Consider the following 20,041-nt stretch of genomic DNA (forward strand, 5'->3'; position numbering starts at 1 on the left):
CCAAGGATACAAGTTGGGTGTCCTGAATTATTTCCTAAATATGTGAGTTAGATTTCAGGGTATCTAGCCAACTTCTTTAATCAGGGAATATGTAATTGCGGCATAGGTTGACACATAATAACCGTGAGGAGTGCTCTTCCAGAAAGTGGTACTGTTCTATAGTTGCAGAATACAGCTTTTAGGTTTGGCCTCTGTGCTTAAGAATATAGGCAGGCTTGTTTTCCTCAGGTATGCATAGATACTGTAGTTACTGATGTAAGCCAACATCCTGTTTTATATCTGGTGTGTGTGTGTGTGTGTGTGTGTGTGTGTGTGTGTGTGTGTGTGTGATAGAATCATTAATGAGAAGTAGTTGTACAGATAACATTTCATGCGGATCTGAATAATGTCTGAGAACTGTCATTCTTTGAATTGCCAGAGAAACACATTGAACATTTTAATCTTTGCTATACTCTCCTGTTGGATGTTTAAGACTATGTAGATAACCACAATTTTTTTTTTTTTTGTTTTTAAACTGCTAAGGCCGTTGAGGGTCCGGTCCTCAGGAGTCACATGGATTCATGAGGAGTCTCTGATGCCTCCAATCTCTCTCTTAATAGTTGCCTGTCTATGCAAGGATAAATCAAAGGCTTAGATTGGCCTGGCTGTGGCTTTCCCTGGAATCTCTGAGGAAACTTCTCCTGTGTGTTTAGCATTCTTTTTGTAGATTGAGCACCGGATCAGCATTCATTGAGTGGGGCTCCAAGGCCCCTCTGAACAACCGAACAGTCAACTCTCCGCAGTTGTAGATGTTTCTAGAGATGGCCTACAGTCCCTCTGGACCTCAATGACCTTTGAGGGCAAAGGAAAAATACTTTCTCATTTAGTCCCTTTGACCACATTAGAATAGCCTTCAAGTATGGTTATTGTAACCCAGACAGTACACCAGTCCTGTACGTTTCACTACTGGATAATATTTGAACAGCAAAATATTTCTAAATTATCTTTGATTTGACATATATTTTCACCAGTTTTTATAATTGTTGATCATTGATCTTTTTTATTTATTTTTTTATTTATTAAAGATTTCTGTCTCCTCCCTGCCACCGCCTCCCATTTCCCTCCCCCTACCCCAATCAAGTCCCCCTCCCTCGTCAGCCCAAAGAGCAATCAGGGTTCCCTGCCCTGTGGGAAGTCCAAGGACCACCCACCTCCATCCAGGTCTAGTAAGGTGAGCATCCAAACTGCCTAGGCTCCCACAAAGCCAGTACGTGCAGTAGGATAAAAAACCCATTGCCATTGTTCTTGAGTTCTCAGTAGTCCTCATTGTCCGCTATGTTCAGCGAGTCCGGTTTTGAAAACCTTAAAGTCCCATGTATTATCTTTATGTCTCATCCTTTACATACTTCATATAACTTACTTAGACCTTAATAACTTGCAAAAGCTTTTCATTTTTCACACTGTAAATATCCATTCATCTTAATCTTCATACATAAATTCTTCCTTACTTAAACAACTTCCATCTTTACATCTTTTGATATTTTTTTGTTCTTAATACAATGAGACATAATAGCATTAACAAATGAATTTTCTCTCTGCTTTTGGAGTTATCTCCCCATGGGAGGGGGGAGTGAGCAATGTCTATTCCCTCTTTATCTGGTTCTAATGACAAACCAAAGTTTAATTTCATCAGGGTTCAATAGCAGAACCAAAGAGTTATTGTACTTACTTACAGAGAATTGGTAAGGGGTTGTTGATGGGACCGTGGGTGGCTCAGAAGCAGTCACACTGAAGGACTTTACTCAGTATGTATGAGGACATTTTATAATCATACAGATGAGATTTTGAATATTATTGCTTGTTGCAATTATATTTATATACCTTTTCATTTGAAACTTAACAGAGGTTTTTAGTAAACATATTGTTAGACTGAACTAGTGAGGTCAGAGAAAAGCCCAAAAGCGTTGCTACCAAGAGTGTGACCCTTTACAGGACATTTATTTTTTCTCAGCTCCAGCTACCCCTGTTTGTACATTGAGGCTTTTCTCACATATGATGTGTTTCTAGGATGAATCCCAGGTGGGGGAAGGTTTCGGATCTCTTTCTGCAACCTGGCCTGAGCATGATCTCTTTATTGTATGAAGCCAAATGGGGAATGGCTTCTTTTCTTTCGTTGCTTCTTTTCTGTGGTTTTGCTAGTTTTCAGCCCTACCTATTGCCCTCCGTAGTATGTCCCCAAGACTTTCCCTACCAGCTACTGTGTTGGACCTGTATGTGTGATTATAACATTATAAACAGTAGCTGTGTTGGTATGTCTCATTAGGTTATTTTTGCTGTTAAGTTTTAATAAAGGGTAAGTTAGGTATTTTCTTTAGCAACCTATAATCTTTTCCTTCCTTCTTTTTTCTATCCTTTTTTTATTCCCTCCCTTGCTTCCTTTTTAGGGGGGACAGTGGTATCTCTCCTGTTTTGTAACCCAGACTGGCCTCAATTTCACAATCCTCCTGTCTCATCTTTTTTCAAGTGTCTGCTACCACCGCTGGGTTGCAGTTTATTATTCTTTTCAAGGAATTTATTATTATTTAGATAAGTTGATCTTGAAGGCCTTGTTTAATCCAGATGACATGTCTGACACTGGCGAGAGGGCTCAGTGGTCCAGAGCACTTGCTGCTACTCCAAAGGAACTGGGTTTCATTCTCTGCACCCCCAACTGCCTGTAATTCCAGCTCCACAGCATCCGTGCCCTCTTCCTGTCTCTTCGAGCACTCTCATTGCAGAGGCCGTTTTCCCACCTCAAAATTCTGGAGTCAGATCTAAGTGACTATGGCCCTGGGAACATAGATTCAGCTTTCCCCAGGTTCTGTGTTCTAAAGTGGATGACGTTTCATGAAGATTTTATAATAACAGAGAAAGTCGTGAATGAAGACTTGAAAAAGAATACGTTAGTAGACCTGATATTAATGTTAAATAATGTTTGTATAAGATTCTATAAATAAAGTGTTTTTTTATTAATTGCATGGAGTTGAATCTCCTACAATATGCAAAAAAAAAACAGTGTTGCAGGTTGGCTCAGTGAATAGTAGTAAATTCAGTTTCCCAAAACAATATGCTATTACTAAAAATTAAGTTTGAGTGCAAAGTAAAAAGAAAATATCTTGGTGGAAGCATAGAGACATGGGACACAGGCAAGTGGAAAACATCTTTATGGTAATCCTTAGACACTGTTGGCGGGATGCTTTGTTTTGTGTTTGTTGGAAGGTGGGGGTCTGAGACGTTAAGATCACAAAGGATAAGTAGTGCCTTGTTTATACATACCATTGTTTATACAAACCACACTGATTCACCCAATGTCCACAAAGCTGTCAGGTTCAGTGAAGGCCAGCAAACATCTATTGAGAGGATTAAAGACGGCTCAAGACAACTGGGCTCTGGATTTGCAGCATCTCAACCGTTTTGTGGTGCGCACCAGAGACGACTTCTCAGACACAGGGTATAGCCAATTGAAAGTCCTTATTCCAGCCAGTTGGGACTACACTTACATATTCAGCGACCAGGGGTAGCCACAAGTATCCAGAGGAAAGGATTTTTTAAGACAAGAACTACATCTTGCCTACAAATGCCTGCTGTCTTACTCAGCAGCAACAGGGATCTTCAAAGAAGCAAGCACTTTCCCAGAAGTCAAGTTAGCTGGGGCATCTTGGCCTTGGGTCTTAGAATACAATGGGGTAATTTTCCTTGGGATTTTCCATCAAGGAGTTTGAATTCCAGTTCAACCTGAAAAGGCCTCAGCAAGAACACAAGATGAGGAACCTCTGCACTCTCTGGCTTTGTCATACCAGCTCTCCACTCTCAGTGACGTTCTGATCAGGCATGCTGGAGTTTCAGCTTGAAGGGGAAGCTTTGCCCACAGCACCTCCATGTGTGTGGCAGACGGCCACACACACACTCACACACACAAACACACACTCACACAATCACTCCTCTCACATATGTGCATAAACACAAACATATGCACAAAACAGATCTTCATGAAGTATATGCATGATCCCAGGTAATCTAAACAAAGTGAATGAAAGCTACAGGAACAAGGGACTTGTTTGGAGATTTTAACAGGAACTTGGCTGATTACCCAAGAGTTATCATAAAGGCGCTGTCCTGAGATTGTGCAGGAAGTGAACATAGCAAGCTGGAACACGTGTGTTTGTAATCTGGGGGAAGCTGACGTTTTAATTGTTTGATTTGCTTTTCAAGGTGGTGAACCCCAAAAAGAAAGGAAAAAAGAAGAAATATACCAATTCAGGAACTGTAAGTCGTTTTTAACAATATTGGTTAAAGACACAGAAAGACATAACAGACTTAACAGTTTGCATGGTACTGAGATAATCTCAGAATGAGATTTATGTCACTTAGCAACTCACAACAAAGGCGTGGGCTGGAAGCACTGTCTTCCTAGGACGGTGGTTCTGGAGAATAGAGTCAGAGGCCTCGCCTGGGCTCTGCTGGTTTCTGCCGTGGGAGGCTGAGGGGCTGTTCTGACCTCTCTATTCAGTGGAATTCAGTGCAGTGAATCCAGCCAAGGCCAAGCTCAGGACTGCATTCCTCAGTGATTCCTAATCTTGACCTAGGAGGTCAGTACTCTCACTGATGGAATCTCAAATATCAGTCCTGGGGATGCTAAGAGGAGGTCAGGCCTAGGTCACAGGGCAAGGGCAGTCAAAAGATGGAGAAAATCAAGAGCATGCTACTTTCAGATAAAAAAAAAAACTAAGTAATTTTTCCTAAAATTAACTTTACTCAGAAGAAACAAAGCCTTAAGTTTTCTTTATTTTTTTTTTAAAGTTTTGCACTAATCATGATGTAATGGTTCAAATACTAGATGACCTTATTGGAGTCCAGTGGCAGAAGTGGCCATTTCTTGCACAGCTCACCTTGGCGAGTCCACAAGTGGCTGTTACTGCTGTCCAGCTCTTCTGTCTTTCCTAATCTAATCCACAGTGGGACACAGCACAGTGTCCCTGCAGGTGACTTCCCTGCTGTTCTTCACAGTCACCGCGGAGAGTCAGATAGTGAAGGCTGCCTTCCATCCCTTTCCTTCTCATAACCTCAAATGCGCGTCCTGGCAGGCTTTAATAAATAATAATGTCTTTTGTTATCTTAAAATGTTAGGGAATAATAGATTCTCTTTAGTAGAAAACTGTTCATGTCCACGCTGAGATTGCAGTCAATTCTGACAAGTAATTCAGATTCTCTCTCTTCCTCCTTCTCTTTCTCTCCCTCCCTCCCCTCCTCCCCTTTATTTTCCCCTCCCCCATCCCTCTCTAGGTAACTTTACTGTCTTTCTTGGTGGAAACAGAAGTCTCCTTCCTGGACTATATTAAAGGAGGGTAAGTCGTTTTCTAAAACCCACACAGCATTTCTTTCTGTATAGATCGTCATCATGACCACAGGAGCAAGTTGATAACCACCTTTGAATGTTATATATACACACACATATGTATATATAATATGAATGCATATGTAATTTATTTAATGCTAGCATGTGTGCTAAGGCAGTACACATATGCCACAGAACCTGCGTGGGGAAACTCAGGGGACAACTTGTAAGAATTTGTACTGTCCTTTCCCACTGGAAAATCCAGGGATAAAATTCAAGGCCTTAGGCTTAGCAGCAGGCTCATTTACCTGCTATGCCATTATCCTGGGCTCTGCTTTTGACTACATTGATGCATTTTTATTTCAGACCTTCACAGAAACACAAGCCTTTGCATTTTTTTTCTCAGTTGGGGCTTCTATTGCTATCACAGAATGCTGTGACCAAGAGCAGTTTGTAGGGGAAAGAGTTTCCAAAGGAAGTCAGGTAGGAGCTTTAACTTGGAGGCAGGAGCTGATGCAGAGGCCCTGGAGGGTTCCTGCTTATTGGCTTGCTCTCATGACTTGCTCAGGCTGCTTTCTAATAGAACTCAGGGCCACATGCCCAGCAATGGCACCACCCACAATGGACTGGGCCGTCCCTCATCAATCACTAAGGACATACACAACAAACCTGCCTATAGCCTGGTATTATGGAGGCATTTGAGGTTTTCTCCTCTTAAATGACTTTAGCTTTTGTCAAGTTGACATAAAACTACCAAGGACAGATACTTACTTCAAATAAATCCATTTGAAAAAAAATAAGAATAAGGCTACTATAGAAAAGCATGGTTTACAGTTTTTCCTACACTGCAACAAGAATGTCTTTATTTCACCGCATAGAGGAGATGCTACAAGATCACCTGGAATATGTTCTTACCATTCATTTTGAATTGATTATATTGCTAAAAAGATGTACTGGCTCCCATTGCTAACATCTGTGTATGAATGTTTGCCAAACAGAATAGTGTCCCTTTTTGAAAAATTTGCTAATTAAATAGGTCACTGTCCTTTTTAACTTATTTTTATTTTTAAAATGTATTCTTTTAGAATTCCATGCATGTATACAATGACATATGCTCATATCTAATTCCAGTCCTCCTACTTCCCCCAAGCCTTCCTGAATCCCCCTCACAACATGTCATCTTCCTACATCATGCCCTCTTCTTTATTAAAGGAAATTTAATTCCCCCAGAAGTACAATTAGTGCTGTACGTATGTGGGACCATTCACTGGAACATGGGCAACCAACCGACTAGTAGTCATGCCCTCAAAAATGAGTTCTTCTCCTTTCCCAGCACCTATCAACTGTCATTTTAGTTGGTTCTGTGTCTCCACAGAAGCCTTTGTTGAGAAGACTTGAAAAAAGAAGGTTTGTAGGCTTCTTCCTCCTACTCTTCTTCTAGGTCCATTGAAGGGCTGGGGATTTTCACTGAAGACAGTCTAAGAGGGTAGCTTGGAGCAGAGACTTCACAGCAACACATTGTTTCCCTTCACAGACCTTCCGCCCTGGTCTGAACCCTCTTCAGCACATGTCAGAAGAGGTTCCCCTATAGTTAATCCACATGGCCTGGCCTTTGTTCACTGGGTGACACTAAGAGCAATCGAAAAACATCCAATGCTGGGATCAGATTCTCAATACAGTGAGATGACCACTGGCCAAGTTACAAACTCCCGTATCTGCCTTTACCCTCTTGTCTCAGAACATCATCAAAATAATTCATTAACTGAAAATAACTAAAGAAATAAAGAAGGAAAAGATAAAAAGACACAGCTGGGTTGAATGCAAAGTTTGTGGGATAGTAAAAATGACCAAGGAAATCTAAGCATGCCTTTTAAAATGTAAAACATTTACATTGACTCAAAGCAATATAACACCTGACTGTGTACTGGCTGGCTACTAATTCTTCAGGAAATACACTTTATAATGCATCCGGGGCACAGAAAGCTAAATGTCAGAGACTAAGTTCCTTACCAATATCACCTGTGAGTGACAGAAGAGGGAAGTGCTCTCGTTTGGTATTTCTCTAGTTCTTTGGAGTAAAATGCATTTCAGACTGTGTATTACTGTTGTTCGCATTAAAACTCCCAGAAAGTTTGCTTTATGCATCCTTGATATTGAAGTATGGATTTTATTCTAAAAGATAATAAAACTGATTAAATTAAAGCCAGGGGGTGGAGGCGCATACCTTTGATCCCAAAACTCAGAAAGCAGAGGCAGGTGGATCTCTGTGAGTTCAAGTCCAGCCTGGTCTTCAAGAGCTGGTTCCAGGACAGGCACCAAAGCTACAGAGAAACCCTATTTCAAAAAACCAAAAAAAAAAAAAAAGGTATTAAAGTATAAAAATTTTTCTGCCTCTACCAGAAATTATTGCTGCTGGACTTTTATTCTAATTCTATGTGGAGGACAGAATACTGAGATTGAGGCAGGAACTGCTTATTTTCTTTCTGTCATGAAAAAAGGAGGGGGATGGAGTGGCATTGGAAAGATACTGTGTGGAGAAATTCTTGGACAGAATTCGAATAATTCAGCAGAGTTAAGAGGGGGTTGCTAGGGATTCTAGTAGTGTGTAAGTGTGACCATGAGTCTCAACTTGACTGCATGTTTCAAACAGCAGGCCTACCTCTTCCCACTAGAACCTGTTTCTTATTCCAATAAGTAGGAATAAAAATAATGATGCCTGCTTCAAAGTAACTGTGGGATTGAATTGTGTGTAGTTCTAACCCTCAGTAATACTAGCCACTGTTTCCTGAACTTTCAATGGGTTTAAAATACCAAAATACTTTATTGCATTTGCTTTCCATAATTTTAGTGGTGGCAATTTCAGCTCTCAAAGACATGGAGAGAAAAGAGAAATTTAAATGAACAAAGTCAGTGAGGTTCCTCCTTAACTAAGTTCCACTCAGAGGTAACTGTTGCTTTCAGACAGCACTGTTCACCCTGCCCACATCTTGATTCTGATCCTAAGCCTTGTAAATATTATAGACAAAGTGTTATTTGTCCCAGTTGCAAGAAATAAAAGTCTTTATGGGAGAAGAGAGAGGGAGAGAAAAGGCTACCCACGTATTAATCAGTTTCTTTCTTGTTTTGTTGTTGTTTTTGTTTTCAAGACAGGATTTCTCTATATAGCCCTGACTATCCTAGAACTCGCTCTATAGACCAGACTGGCCTTGAACTCACAGAGATCCACCTGCCTGAGCCTCCTGAGTGCTAGATTTAAAGGCGTATGCCACCACTGCCTGGCTTAATCAGCTCCTTTTAAAGACCAGAGCGAACACTTTGACTTTGCTTGTCTGAAAGGCTAGTTGAGTATAAGAGAATTTACAAATTAGTCCCATGATAGTGTTCTTTAAAAATACTTAAAGTTTTTTCAAAAATGCAAAATAACGTTTCCCTAGTTTTATAAAATATATAGCATTACTTAGAAAGTTGCCTCGGGGAGCATGCTTTGCCAGAGCAGGCGATACTCTAAGTTTTTCTAATCTCATTTCTTGTTTGAATATGCATGCCTAGGACTTTTTTTTATTAGGGTTCCTTGTATGGGCATCCAAGTGCTTTGTTCTCATCAAAGCAGCAGAAAGCTAAACCCTGCATCACCAAATGGAGATAAATCTAATAAAAACTGCCTTCTTTCTATACTAACAGGGAATGCTTTCGTAGCTCATCTAAAGCAACAGTTAGGAAAGAGACCTTTATGCATATTAAAAGACGTCTCTAAACTTGTTTTTGTTAATGCTTGATTCTAAATTTGTGTATTTAGAGGGAAAAGTTGGGAGAGGATCAAACAAAGTGATATATGAATGAAAATCCCATATGGAAACCCATTTCTCTGCATGCCAATTTGAAACAGTAAAAGTAAACTATTTAAGGTTAACAAAGTAGATATGACATGGGCTTGGAAGTCAAGGGATGTCTAGCCTTATGGTTGGCATTGTCCTCCATCCTTGGCTTGTCTTTCTGCAGATAGCATGTTCAGCACCCTCTGTTTCTTACTCAGGGAAATGGTGGAGATGTGTTATCATAAGAAAGGATGCTAATCGTGCTTGTGTTGGTCAGTTTCTCAGTCATGGTGCTTGGTGAGAGTATAAACAGCCAAGAGAACTGAAGAGGGAAGGAAGGTGGGGGGATGCGGCAGAGGGCTCTCAAAGCACTGTAAGCCCTCTGCTCCTAACCGGGGGTCAACCATCTCTCTAAAGGGGAATTCTCTCTGAAGTATGTGAGCTTCGGTAGGGGTTATAATCATCCATTTGAAAGAACAGCTGAGGAAAGCCTGCTTCTATCTGGAAAAAGCTTCCACTCTGGGAAGCAATGAGAGGTTGGGGCCTGAAAACTGAGAGATAAAAAAGGGCTAATCACGGGCAGGAGGCAGAAGCGGGTGGGAAATTCATCCCTGCTCCTGTTGACCCCACCATGCAGACTGTGCTTTGGAAGGTCGCAGGATGTCTTTTGAAGCTCTCTCCAGCGGTTCATCCCCTGCTGAATGCAGCAGTTGTCATTCATTGCTTGACCCTGAACGCTAGCCAGCGAGTGTGGAGAGGATTAAAGAAAAAACAAATCTTAAGGCAGAATAAAGAGAACTGGGTCTCATGAGAGGCAAGGATTAACATGAGCCTGGAAAAGCCCAGGCTTGCTTCTCAGGAGTACCTTCTGCAGCTTGTAAATCCATTTATTACATACGGACACTCAGTATTCTGTGACCTTTAAAGCAGTGCTTCTCAACCTTCCTAAGGATTCAGTTCCTTAATACAGGTCCTCATGTTGTGGTGACCCTACCAGAAAATGATTTCATTGCTGCTTTGTAACTGTAATTTTGCTACTGTTATGAATAGTAATGTAATAATAATAATCATCATCATCATCTGATATACAGGTAATGGGAGTCTAGAATATTTAGCCTTTAAGACTCCCTTACAGGGTTCAGTTAAAGACACCACAGATAGCTAAAGGGGGGCCAGAAATCTAAAGGTAAAGATCTGAGGGGTAAAAATCTACTCACAACAGGAAGCATCCATCCATGTCTCTTTATTCTTATTCCTCTCGTCTTTCATTTCTCACAATTCTCCCTTGCTCTCTCTTGCTTTTTCTTCTACATATCCCTAGTTCTACCCATTACAAATGTTCCCAGTCATATATACTCTTAAAACCAGAAATTGTCCAGCCCTAGTAAGTTCCAGAGTTGGAATTCTTTTGCCCCATAGAAAAACAGATAAAGGTGTTCTCTCTCTCTCTCTCTCTCTCTCTCTCTCTCTCACACACACACACACACACACACACACACACACACAGAGAGAGAGAGAGAGAGAGAGAGAGAGAGAGAGAGAGAGAGATCCATGGGAGTGGCTAGTATACGTCACATTTAATGGGGAAAGTTAGTTAAGAAAGTGATTAAATCATCAGGAAAATCTAGAGGGGAATGCTAGTACGCTACGCTACATTTTTAGGTGGTTAGTAAAGGGCTAAAAGGTTTGTTTCTGGTAAAATTATGAAGAGGGTACACATTGTTTAAATCAGCACACCACTTCTTTTCTTCCAGTATGCTTAGAAGATACCAGGTAACTAGGCAACCTAAGTAAACAGTCAGGGAGAAGCTGATAGCCCTTAATCAAATAACATATAAACTAGACGCTGCAGTTTTTACGGGCCTAGGTCTGGAGTTATACTTACTTCTCTAAGCAAAGAAGAGACTCAGGCCTCTACATTATCAGTTCCAGACTATGCTGTTATCAGCAATTCGGTTGTGGGGTAAAACCAGAGCAGCAGCTTGGGCAGGCAGTAATTCTATGTCCTTGGAGATCTTTGCCTGGACCCTAAACTCTGACCAAATGCCTGCTGATAAAAATAATTACATAAAGGCAGATCTCTGTGCTTCCCTAGGAGAGAAGAACAAGACCTGGCACTGGGAAACTGTTCTGAACTAGGGAATTAGTTCCCAAATGTGTAGCAGAAAGGGAGTTAGCCACAGCGAATGATCTACAGCAAAGGACAGCCACTTATTCACAAAGCAATAACACCAAAAAGCCTTGCCTTTTGGTTTAACCTTTACCAGATCCTTTGGTTCTGATATGTCACTCACGAAAAGATGGCTGAGCAATTACTGTGTAATGTTGTGGCCTGTAGCATGCAGGATATTTGATATTTGATCCACAAACGGGTTGAGGCACACAGGTTGAGAACCACCGCTTCTAAAAGACGGGTACCTATTTAGTGTATTACAAAGTCATGTCGTGGAGAGTTGGTAGTTTGGGCAAGGGTTTGTGTTCACAACCCCCTAGCTTGCTGTGATTCTGGGATTCAGGTTCCGCTCTATGATGGCCAACTCAATGTTTTTATACTAGGAAGTTTGTCTCTCCATCACTCATTTCATTTCAAATAGAATTTTTTTTTCAAGCAGTGCTTGAGTTTCGAACCAGGGGTTCATTTTTGATTGTTTTGATATTACTTATGAGATACTTTTTAAAACTATCATTTAAAAAGAAGGCGAGACATTTTCAATGTCTTGTGACATTATACTTTGTAGCCTCTGTGTTGTGTTTAAAACCCTGAACTCTGCAGCATAGCCCTGACCGTTATAGCTCCTGTAGGACATCATCAAAAAGGGACTAGATAGACTGGAAGAGCCAGGGAACCAAGTCACCTGCTCTCTCCTACCAACAACAGGGAAGCTATGGTCATGGCATCCTAACAATATGGCTCCTTAAACAAGACCTGAATAACACTGGAGGGAGACATCTCACGGGGTCTCCGCCCCTAGAAAAAGCACTACAAGTATCTAATGACTGCTGAGGGAAGGGAAAATAACCTCTCCCAGGGATGACCCTGCTAAGTGCTTAGTTGCCAGCCCTGAAATCATATACTCACAAGGCACACTCAAGGGAGTTGACAAATTGTGTTTAGATATGTATGCACACATACATGTAATAACAAAAATTGAAAAGAGGCTATCGATTTGAGAGGCAGCGGGAAGGAGAATGGGAGAGGTTGGAAGGGACCAGGGAAGGAGGACATTAATGCAATTATATTTTATTTAAAACAAATTTTAAGGATAGGGTCATTTCAGGTTCCCTATCCTCAAGTGCCCAAGGAACTAACTGGGGACCTCAGCTTGGGCACCTGGGAGCCCCTCTAGGATCAGGTCTCTTGCCAACCCTAAGGTGGTTCCCTTAACTAAGAATTGTGGTTCCGTGCTCCCCTGTCCAACCTTCCTTTATCCCAATCCTCCTGCTTTCCCAAGGCCCGACCTCCTTCCCTTCTAACTTTTCTCTCCCCATCTCCCCTTACCCCCAACCCACCCCACCCCAAGATCCCAATTTTCTCCCCGGCAATTTTGTCTACTTCCCTTAGCCAAGAGGATAACTATATGTTTTTCCTTGGGTTCCCCTTCTTACTTAGCTTCTTTAGATTCACCTATTGTAGACTCCAATCCGCAAAATCCAGAAGAAGCAGAAGAGCTGTTGATTTATGAAACTGCATCTTTGTGGACAGAGAATGACGTCATCCCTCAGGGGCTGTTCCTTTTTCCATTTGAGGGAGGCAGCACCCAAGTGTGCTGCAGACCATTTGTGGTGCTGTCTTGGGTTGAGCAGGTTCAGACCTAGTAGCTGACATGAAGGAAAGGAAATCTCGGGTGGGAGGTCAAATTCTGAGGGGCAACCTCTAAATCTCAGGTAAAACCACTAATTTGATCAGTGTGGTACACTCTGGTGTTCATAGAAATGTCTTAGATCCAGATGCCGAACATCTGTGACAGGGTTACTAAAGAATGAAATACTTAAAACCCTTTCACGCGTGGGTACAGTGAAGATACTGTGTTCCTACAAGGAGCATATCCTGAAGTAATGCAGCCTTCCCAAGGTTTATTGGAGTCTGCATTTGTATGAAAACCTGCTTTCCTCTGGGCAATCAGGGCCAGTGTTTGGGAAGCCGGAGGTCTCAATTTTATTTTAAGTGTGTGGGTGTTTTGCTTGCACGTTTATCTTTGTGTCACTTGTATTCCTGGTGCCCTCAGAAGACAGAAGAGGGCATTGGAATCCCTGGAACTGGAGTTACAATTGTAAGCTGCCATATGGGTGCTGGGACCTGAATCTGGGTCCTCTGGAAGAGCAGTGTGTGCTCCTAGCCACTCTACATCATTCCAGCCTCCAAAGGAAGCCTTAAAGAAGCCCCATTGATTGAGTCAGGGAGTTTTCTGTTTGTCAGTCAATAGTCGGTTACTTTGTAAAGGAAAAGGAAAAGTTGAGGTAGAAAAGGCTTCAAGGTTTAGCTCATACTGAGACAGGATCATGGAGGACAAGTCTGGGTAACAGTGCTTAAGGCAATAACTCAGGGGGTCAGAGCAGGTGACCAAACTGAAGTGTAAACCAGACTGCATATTAGTAAAGCAGGCAGAAGCCTGGTCCTGATGACTCCATGCCTGGAGCGTGCTCTGGAGGTGGGCTGGTCTGGATCCCAAAAGCTACAGAATGACAATTGGTGTTTATCAAAATTAACCTAAACAGGGATGGGGGGGCTCCACCTTGAGGGTTCGTAGTGTGTAGTTTGTGCAAGTGGACGGGACTGGAGTCGGGGAATAAGTGCAAACAGTCCTGCACATGTCCGTGTTCACTCATGATAGCTAGTTCACGGTAACTATCGCAAACATGAGAGGCGGGGGCGCGTGCAGAGCTCCCAATCTGTGTGATACCCTCTGCCCATTGTGCTGGGGGATTTTCCTGACGTTCACAACTTTCGGAAGGTGGTGATATAAGATGGGGACGCCTGGTAAATGCACGGCTTCACAAAGCTCAGCATGTTTGATGTTGATACTCATGGGCACTCTTTGTCAGGAGACCTCGCTGGGAATTCCAGAACAGCACCATTGACCATGGCTCTTGAAATCCCACTTTCTCTTGTCTGTTTCTTAAACAAAACTTCTAAGTGCAATATTTCAAGAATCCGTACCTGATCCTTGTGTGGATATTCCATCAGGAGTCGTCTCATGTGAGTTCATGTTTGATTCTTTGTCACTGGCTCTAAGCTCCAAACACTGATAAATAATGGAGATAAATATTGCAGTTACTGACGATGATCAGCTTACTTACTTGATAGAAAAAGAAACAATTCATCAAAGCCTTCAAGCAATCTTCTTAACAGCCTCATTTCCACCGTCTTTCTTTAGGAAATTGTTTCACTAATATTTCATAAACGTGTAGAATGTGACTGTGGGCATACTAAACATACATCATGTTATGCATAGATGCACACAGCACTCAGAAGAATGAACTCAGTGATAAAAATGCTGGACTGTTCTTGCTGTTGACCTCAGTAAACCAACATTGGAATTTCCAGAACTTTCCATCACTTTGCCCAGCTCTTGGCAACTGAAAGATGATCGCTGAACTTTAGTTTTTGCTGCTATTGTTGTTTTGTTTTGCTCTGTTTCTCAGATAATGGCAGGCATCCTTCCCAACAGGTGCCTGTGGAGTAAGGCATAATGTTTCCTTTCCGATCTGAACACACCCAGGCAGAGCAAACAATGGGAGGGGGTCCAGGGAAAGCCGGAGTTAGTCACATCTTCCCATCAGTCAGCCAATCAATATACCTCGAGGATTCCTCTGTAGTCCTTGACTGTCTCTGTTACTCCATGGTTATTAGTTACCATTCAGTGCTAAGTGCATCAGGCCTTCCTACTCTGTCTTAGAGGATCCTAGGCCTTTGAAATAATCTTTGGGTTAAATGATTGGTCTGTAAGGTACTAACCCCTTCCCCCGTGTGTTCCTCTCTGTCCCCCTCTGTCCGGCTCTCTCCATCTCTCCCTATTTGTCGATCACTATCTCTCCCTCTCTCAATGTCTTTTCCTTTCTCTTTCTCCCTTTTAATCTCCTTGCTTTTTTTCTTTTTAGTTTTTTAAAATTATTTTAGCAATTTATTCATTTTTTAAAATAAACTGCTCTGTGTTTGGGTATGTTATTTTAGTTCTAAATATTCTTTTTTTCTATTTTTTTGTTCTCCTGTGCTGTATAGCTCTGTAGCTAGTGGTCACAGCTTTTATCTTTGCTTTGATAGATACCACTGCCTTGGGAGGACCTCGGTTGCTGCAACTATTGCAGGTTTTGTTCTGAGAATCATGGTTTAAGAAACTTTTTTTGTGATGTGTTGGGTTTTATCATGATGAAAGAATGAGAAACAACCATAGAATGAAGTTACTCATGAATGCAGAAGCACAGCGAGGTTCCAGTGCACAGAGAGAGTTGGAGGGCTGGTGAGATGGCTCATGGGAAAAGTGTTTGCTGCAGAGGCATGAGAAGTTGAGTTCACATCCTCTGCCAGGTATAAAGGTATGATAGCATACTCCTGCGGCTCCAGCACTGGGGGAATGAGACAGGCAGATGGATGCCTGGGGGCTTCTGCCTTCTGACTTAGCTACAATGGTAAGCTGGAAGGTCACTGAGAGAATTTATCTGAGAAAATAAAGTGGAGGGCAATGAATGAACCCAGCCATTGTCAACCACACCAAATAAGAGTGTGTGGATACATACACACACACTCACACTTATACCACACTCACAGAGAGAGAAGGGGAAAAAGGGGGGGGTGATCTGTTCCTACAATCTAAGGAAGATTGTGCCAAAATGTGGAATTCTAATTTAGTATTAAAAATATCCTAAAATGCTGTGTTTTCAAGGCTTTGGGTTACTTTTATGCCTAACCAGTTCCACTGGAATAACAGACATACAGGTGCTTCTGAGATTAGTATTGATAGCATACTCAGTGGAAGGCAAATTTATATCAAGCCTATGATAATGTCTTAGTATCTATTATTAAGGACATCTGTTTTTGGAAAGATGTTAATTTACATTCGAAATGCTGGCATTTGTTGGTGGTATAGAAAACGATTGAGTTTTTTGAGCTCAGTTTCCTTAAATGTAAAACATATTTTTAAGAAAAGATTGTGTTCTTATCAAAATATTGTTAGATTAATGGATATAACCTATGTAACTATGCATCATAATACGTATATTTATATGTATATTTAATGTGTAAGTTATTTACGTGGAATATGTTTTATGTATAGAGCACTTCCCTTTCTCTCTTTTATTTGCTGTTACTGTGAGACCGCCCTCTAAGAATATTGAAATTTGGCCAAGGACACAAGTGAGCTGCTGAGCCTCAAATCCAGCTCTTGCAGACTCAGCCCTGCTTTTTCTGTGTCACTTGTCACCCTGTATTACTGTCGGTTACCATGACATACCAGTGGGCTGTGGGCAGTCGTTCCTTTTAGCACCTCAAAGGGAGTTAGTTATCTAGAATGTTCTCCCCAAAGGCTCACTGTGTTACCTCTCTCAAAGCTGTGCTCATTTCGATTCATGCTCATTAGAATGAAGCTCCCTGTGAGCCTGGATTCTTAGCCTCTAAACCTGATTTCTGCTCTAAGTAAAACGTTACTGAGTGGCTATAAAAAGGAATCTCCATTGACTTTGTTAAATATAAATACGTAAAGTTGATCATTCTCTGGGGAGGGGTGTGCATTTGAGTCAATCTCAGAATCGCATGCAGGATTTTTGAGGCTGAATCTGAAAAGGGAAAGGAATGCTTGTTAGTGAAGTATGATGGGGCTTGATGATTTAGTTCTGGAGTCAGAAACCATTCATGTCTAAGTCCTATCCAGGCCCGGATGGACAAGGTAGACATCATTATTATCATCATCATCATCCAGACTTTGAACAGTTCACTTTGTCAAGGGTATTTTTTTACAAGAAATAATTTAAGTCTTTAAAATATGCTAAGTGTGCTCTTTAAGGAAATGCTCATTTTCCTTTAATGAAGTGTTGTAGGAAGGCTGCTTGTTTGTTCCCAGCTGCCCAGAACTGAAATAATCACACAGAAACTATATCAATTACAACACTGCTTGGCCTATTACCTTATGCATATTTCTAGCTCTCGTTTATCTTTTAAATTAACCCATTTCTATTATTTTATATTTTACCATGAGGCTCGTGCCCTAGCAGCAAGGTTTCGGCTGGTGGTTTGTGTCTTTCCTTCAGATGTCTCCCTGACTCTGCCTTCTTCCTCCCAGCATTCAGTTCAGACTTCCCCACCTAGCTCTACTCTCCCCTATCAAAGGTCAAACAGCTTCTTTATTCATTGACCAATAAAAGCAACACATATACAGAAGGACTTCCCACATCAATGAAGTGCTATTTAGGTAACACAAGAAAGGGAGATTCACAGATAGGCCTGCACTGCCATTGACACAATGGCACTGCCACTTACTATGACTTTTGTCTTTGGAAAGAAAGGAATGTTATTATAAATATAAATAGTCATGAGTGTAGCAAAAAGTGAAATGCTATTTAGTTTGTAATAGAACAAAAGAACTGAAGGAAGAGCTAGAAAAAGAGAGAGGGAGGGAGGAAAAGAAAATAGCTAATTTATTTAAAAGAAAAACAAACTAATGAAGTAATGTATTGTCTAAGAGCTGAAAATTAAAATTATACACATTTCTTACCACTATATTTACCAAAAACTGGTAAGTAGATGGAGCATATAGACTGTCTCTTGAGCTATTTCAGTTTTCAGAAACATAGAGGAAGGTCCTATCTTCAGGACTTTCGAAAGTTAGTTTAAGGACTGATGCTGTAGAGGTGTGGGACAGTTTTACTGATGGTTTCAAAAGCAGCACTTAGCTCTAAGTGCTGGACGTGAACCTCACAGCTGTTTGTTTAGACTCTTTGCTCGGCCACGCGCATGTTTACTGCGCTCAAAAAGCAACCCAAGCTTGTTCAAATGACTTTTCTTTTACAGTATTATGATAACAAGGATATTTTTTAACACCCATACCTGGTAAATCTGCCTATTTAATGCTGTCTAGCATATGCTGTATTTGTTCAAATTCAACACTTAGGAGAATCTTTTACACTAAAAATGTAACAAGAATGGACGATGACCTCCTGGGTGTTGCTGCTTACTTGGCGATTTTTATTTGCTTTTTTTCTAGAACGCAGATCAACTTCACCGTGGCTATTGACTTTACAGCATCAAACGGTGAGTGCTACTCCTGTCCTCAGTAAGAACTGCTGCCGAGTAAGTGACAAATTTTTATTTTCATCGAAAATCCCAAAATTTTGTCTTTAACACTATGCGACAGTTTAGAAATGAAAAATGTAGAAGAAATATAACAAAAATATACAACAGACTAACTACATGTTGAACCATTTTACTATTTCTTCCCAAGGAATACTGATTTGAGATGTAGTTAAGCCATTTCTGAAGCATCTCTAATTAGAGATCCCATTCCGCCAGTACCTCCTTGTGTACTTAATTTGAAAGTGGGGTTCAGCCATAATTTTACTCACTTACTAACATCTTGGCAGCTAGTTCATTAAGTAGGATTGCTATGTGATATTTTGGTACAGACATTAGTGATTCGTATAAAATATTTTAGGAAAGAAAAATAATGGAATTTTTTTTTTTTTATTTTGAGCCAAGTTTATTTGGAACGGAATGACCGTTTGAACTGGTTGCATTATATCCTAAGAACATGACCTCACTGTATCTCTTTCAGCTTTTATTTCATTTGTTACTATCTCTCTCTGTGTGTGTGTGTGTGTGTGTGGGTGTGTGTGTGTTTCTGGTGTGCATGCATGAGTATGAGGGGGCATATGTCACAGCTAGTGTTGACAAATTTCGGGGGCATCGTTCTTCTGTGGTTTCCGGGCTTAGGCACCAAGCCCTGCTAACCACCAAGTCTTGTTGCAAGCCTTTATTATTTGCTTTTGACAAAAGTTTCCATGAGTTTTTCCCATGTAGTACCCAAGTGACAACAGTTTCCTTAGAAAGATTCAACTTTATGAGGCAAGAAGGCAGTACAGCTTCATTAGAAGCTATGTTTGGAATTTTTCATTTCGTCTTCCTCCTGAACTTTTGGTACTGTGTGATATTCCCAGCTGATATCAAACAGTTGGAGCAGCAGCAGCAGCAGGAGCAGCAGCAAGCCACAGCACCCATGTTGTACAATAATAACAAAACTGAGGCTGCTGAGTGGGATCTGGAGTTGCTGAGATGTGTTAGAAGGTTTGGAGTGTGTTGCAAGGAGCCGCTTGTTTGTTCTTGGCCGCCCAGCTAGCTTAGGCCTGAAATAATCACACAGAAACCATATTAATTAAAACACTACCTGGACTCTTAGCTCCAGCTTCTTATTGACTAACTCTTACATCTTAATTTAACCCATCTCCATTAATCTGTGCGTCGCCACGTGGCAGTAGCTTACTGACAATGTTTTGCCATGACTTTCTCTGGCAGCTCCATGGCATCTCTCTGACCCTGCCTCCTCTCTCCCCATGTTCACTTTAGTTTTCTCTACCTAGCTGTGTTCTTTTGCCCTATCACAGGCCAAAACAATTTTTTATTCATTAATCAATAAAAGCAACACATAGACAGAAGGACCTCCCAGCCTAGGAGTGTTGGGTACACTTTTGATTGACAGTTTCTTCAGTCTCCACTGTATTTATGAGGATGATGCCTATTGTAGGGTTACTGCTGCTGTGACAAAACACCATAACCAAAGCAAACTTGGGAATAAAGGGCTTATTTGACTTAATCTTCCACATCACTGTTCATACTTGGAAAATGTCAGGACCAACACACAAACAAGGCAGGAACCTAGAGACAGGAACT

The 20,041-nt window shown here is 41.2% G+C and overlaps 1 protein-coding gene across 1 annotated transcript in view; it reads left to right on the plus strand.

Annotated features, from left to right (window-relative positions):
• Cpne8 (copine 8) overlaps positions 1-20,041 on the plus strand; it is a 178,238-nt gene that overhangs the window by 125,543 nt on the left and 32,654 nt on the right. The window contains exons 12-14 of the mRNA XM_041672522.1: positions 4,231-4,284; positions 5,302-5,363; positions 18,363-18,409. Coding sequence (XP_041528456.1) covers positions 4,231-4,284; positions 5,302-5,363; positions 18,363-18,409 — 163 coding nt within the window. The remainder of the gene's footprint in view (positions 1-4,230; positions 4,285-5,301; positions 5,364-18,362; positions 18,410-20,041) is intronic.

Source organism: Microtus oregoni, unplaced genomic scaffold, assembly GCF_018167655.1.
Source record: "Microtus oregoni isolate MIOR12 unplaced genomic scaffold, Mior012 000022F_ref0000154, whole genome shotgun sequence".
Taxonomy (NCBI): domain Eukaryota; kingdom Metazoa; phylum Chordata; class Mammalia; order Rodentia; family Cricetidae; genus Microtus; species Microtus oregoni.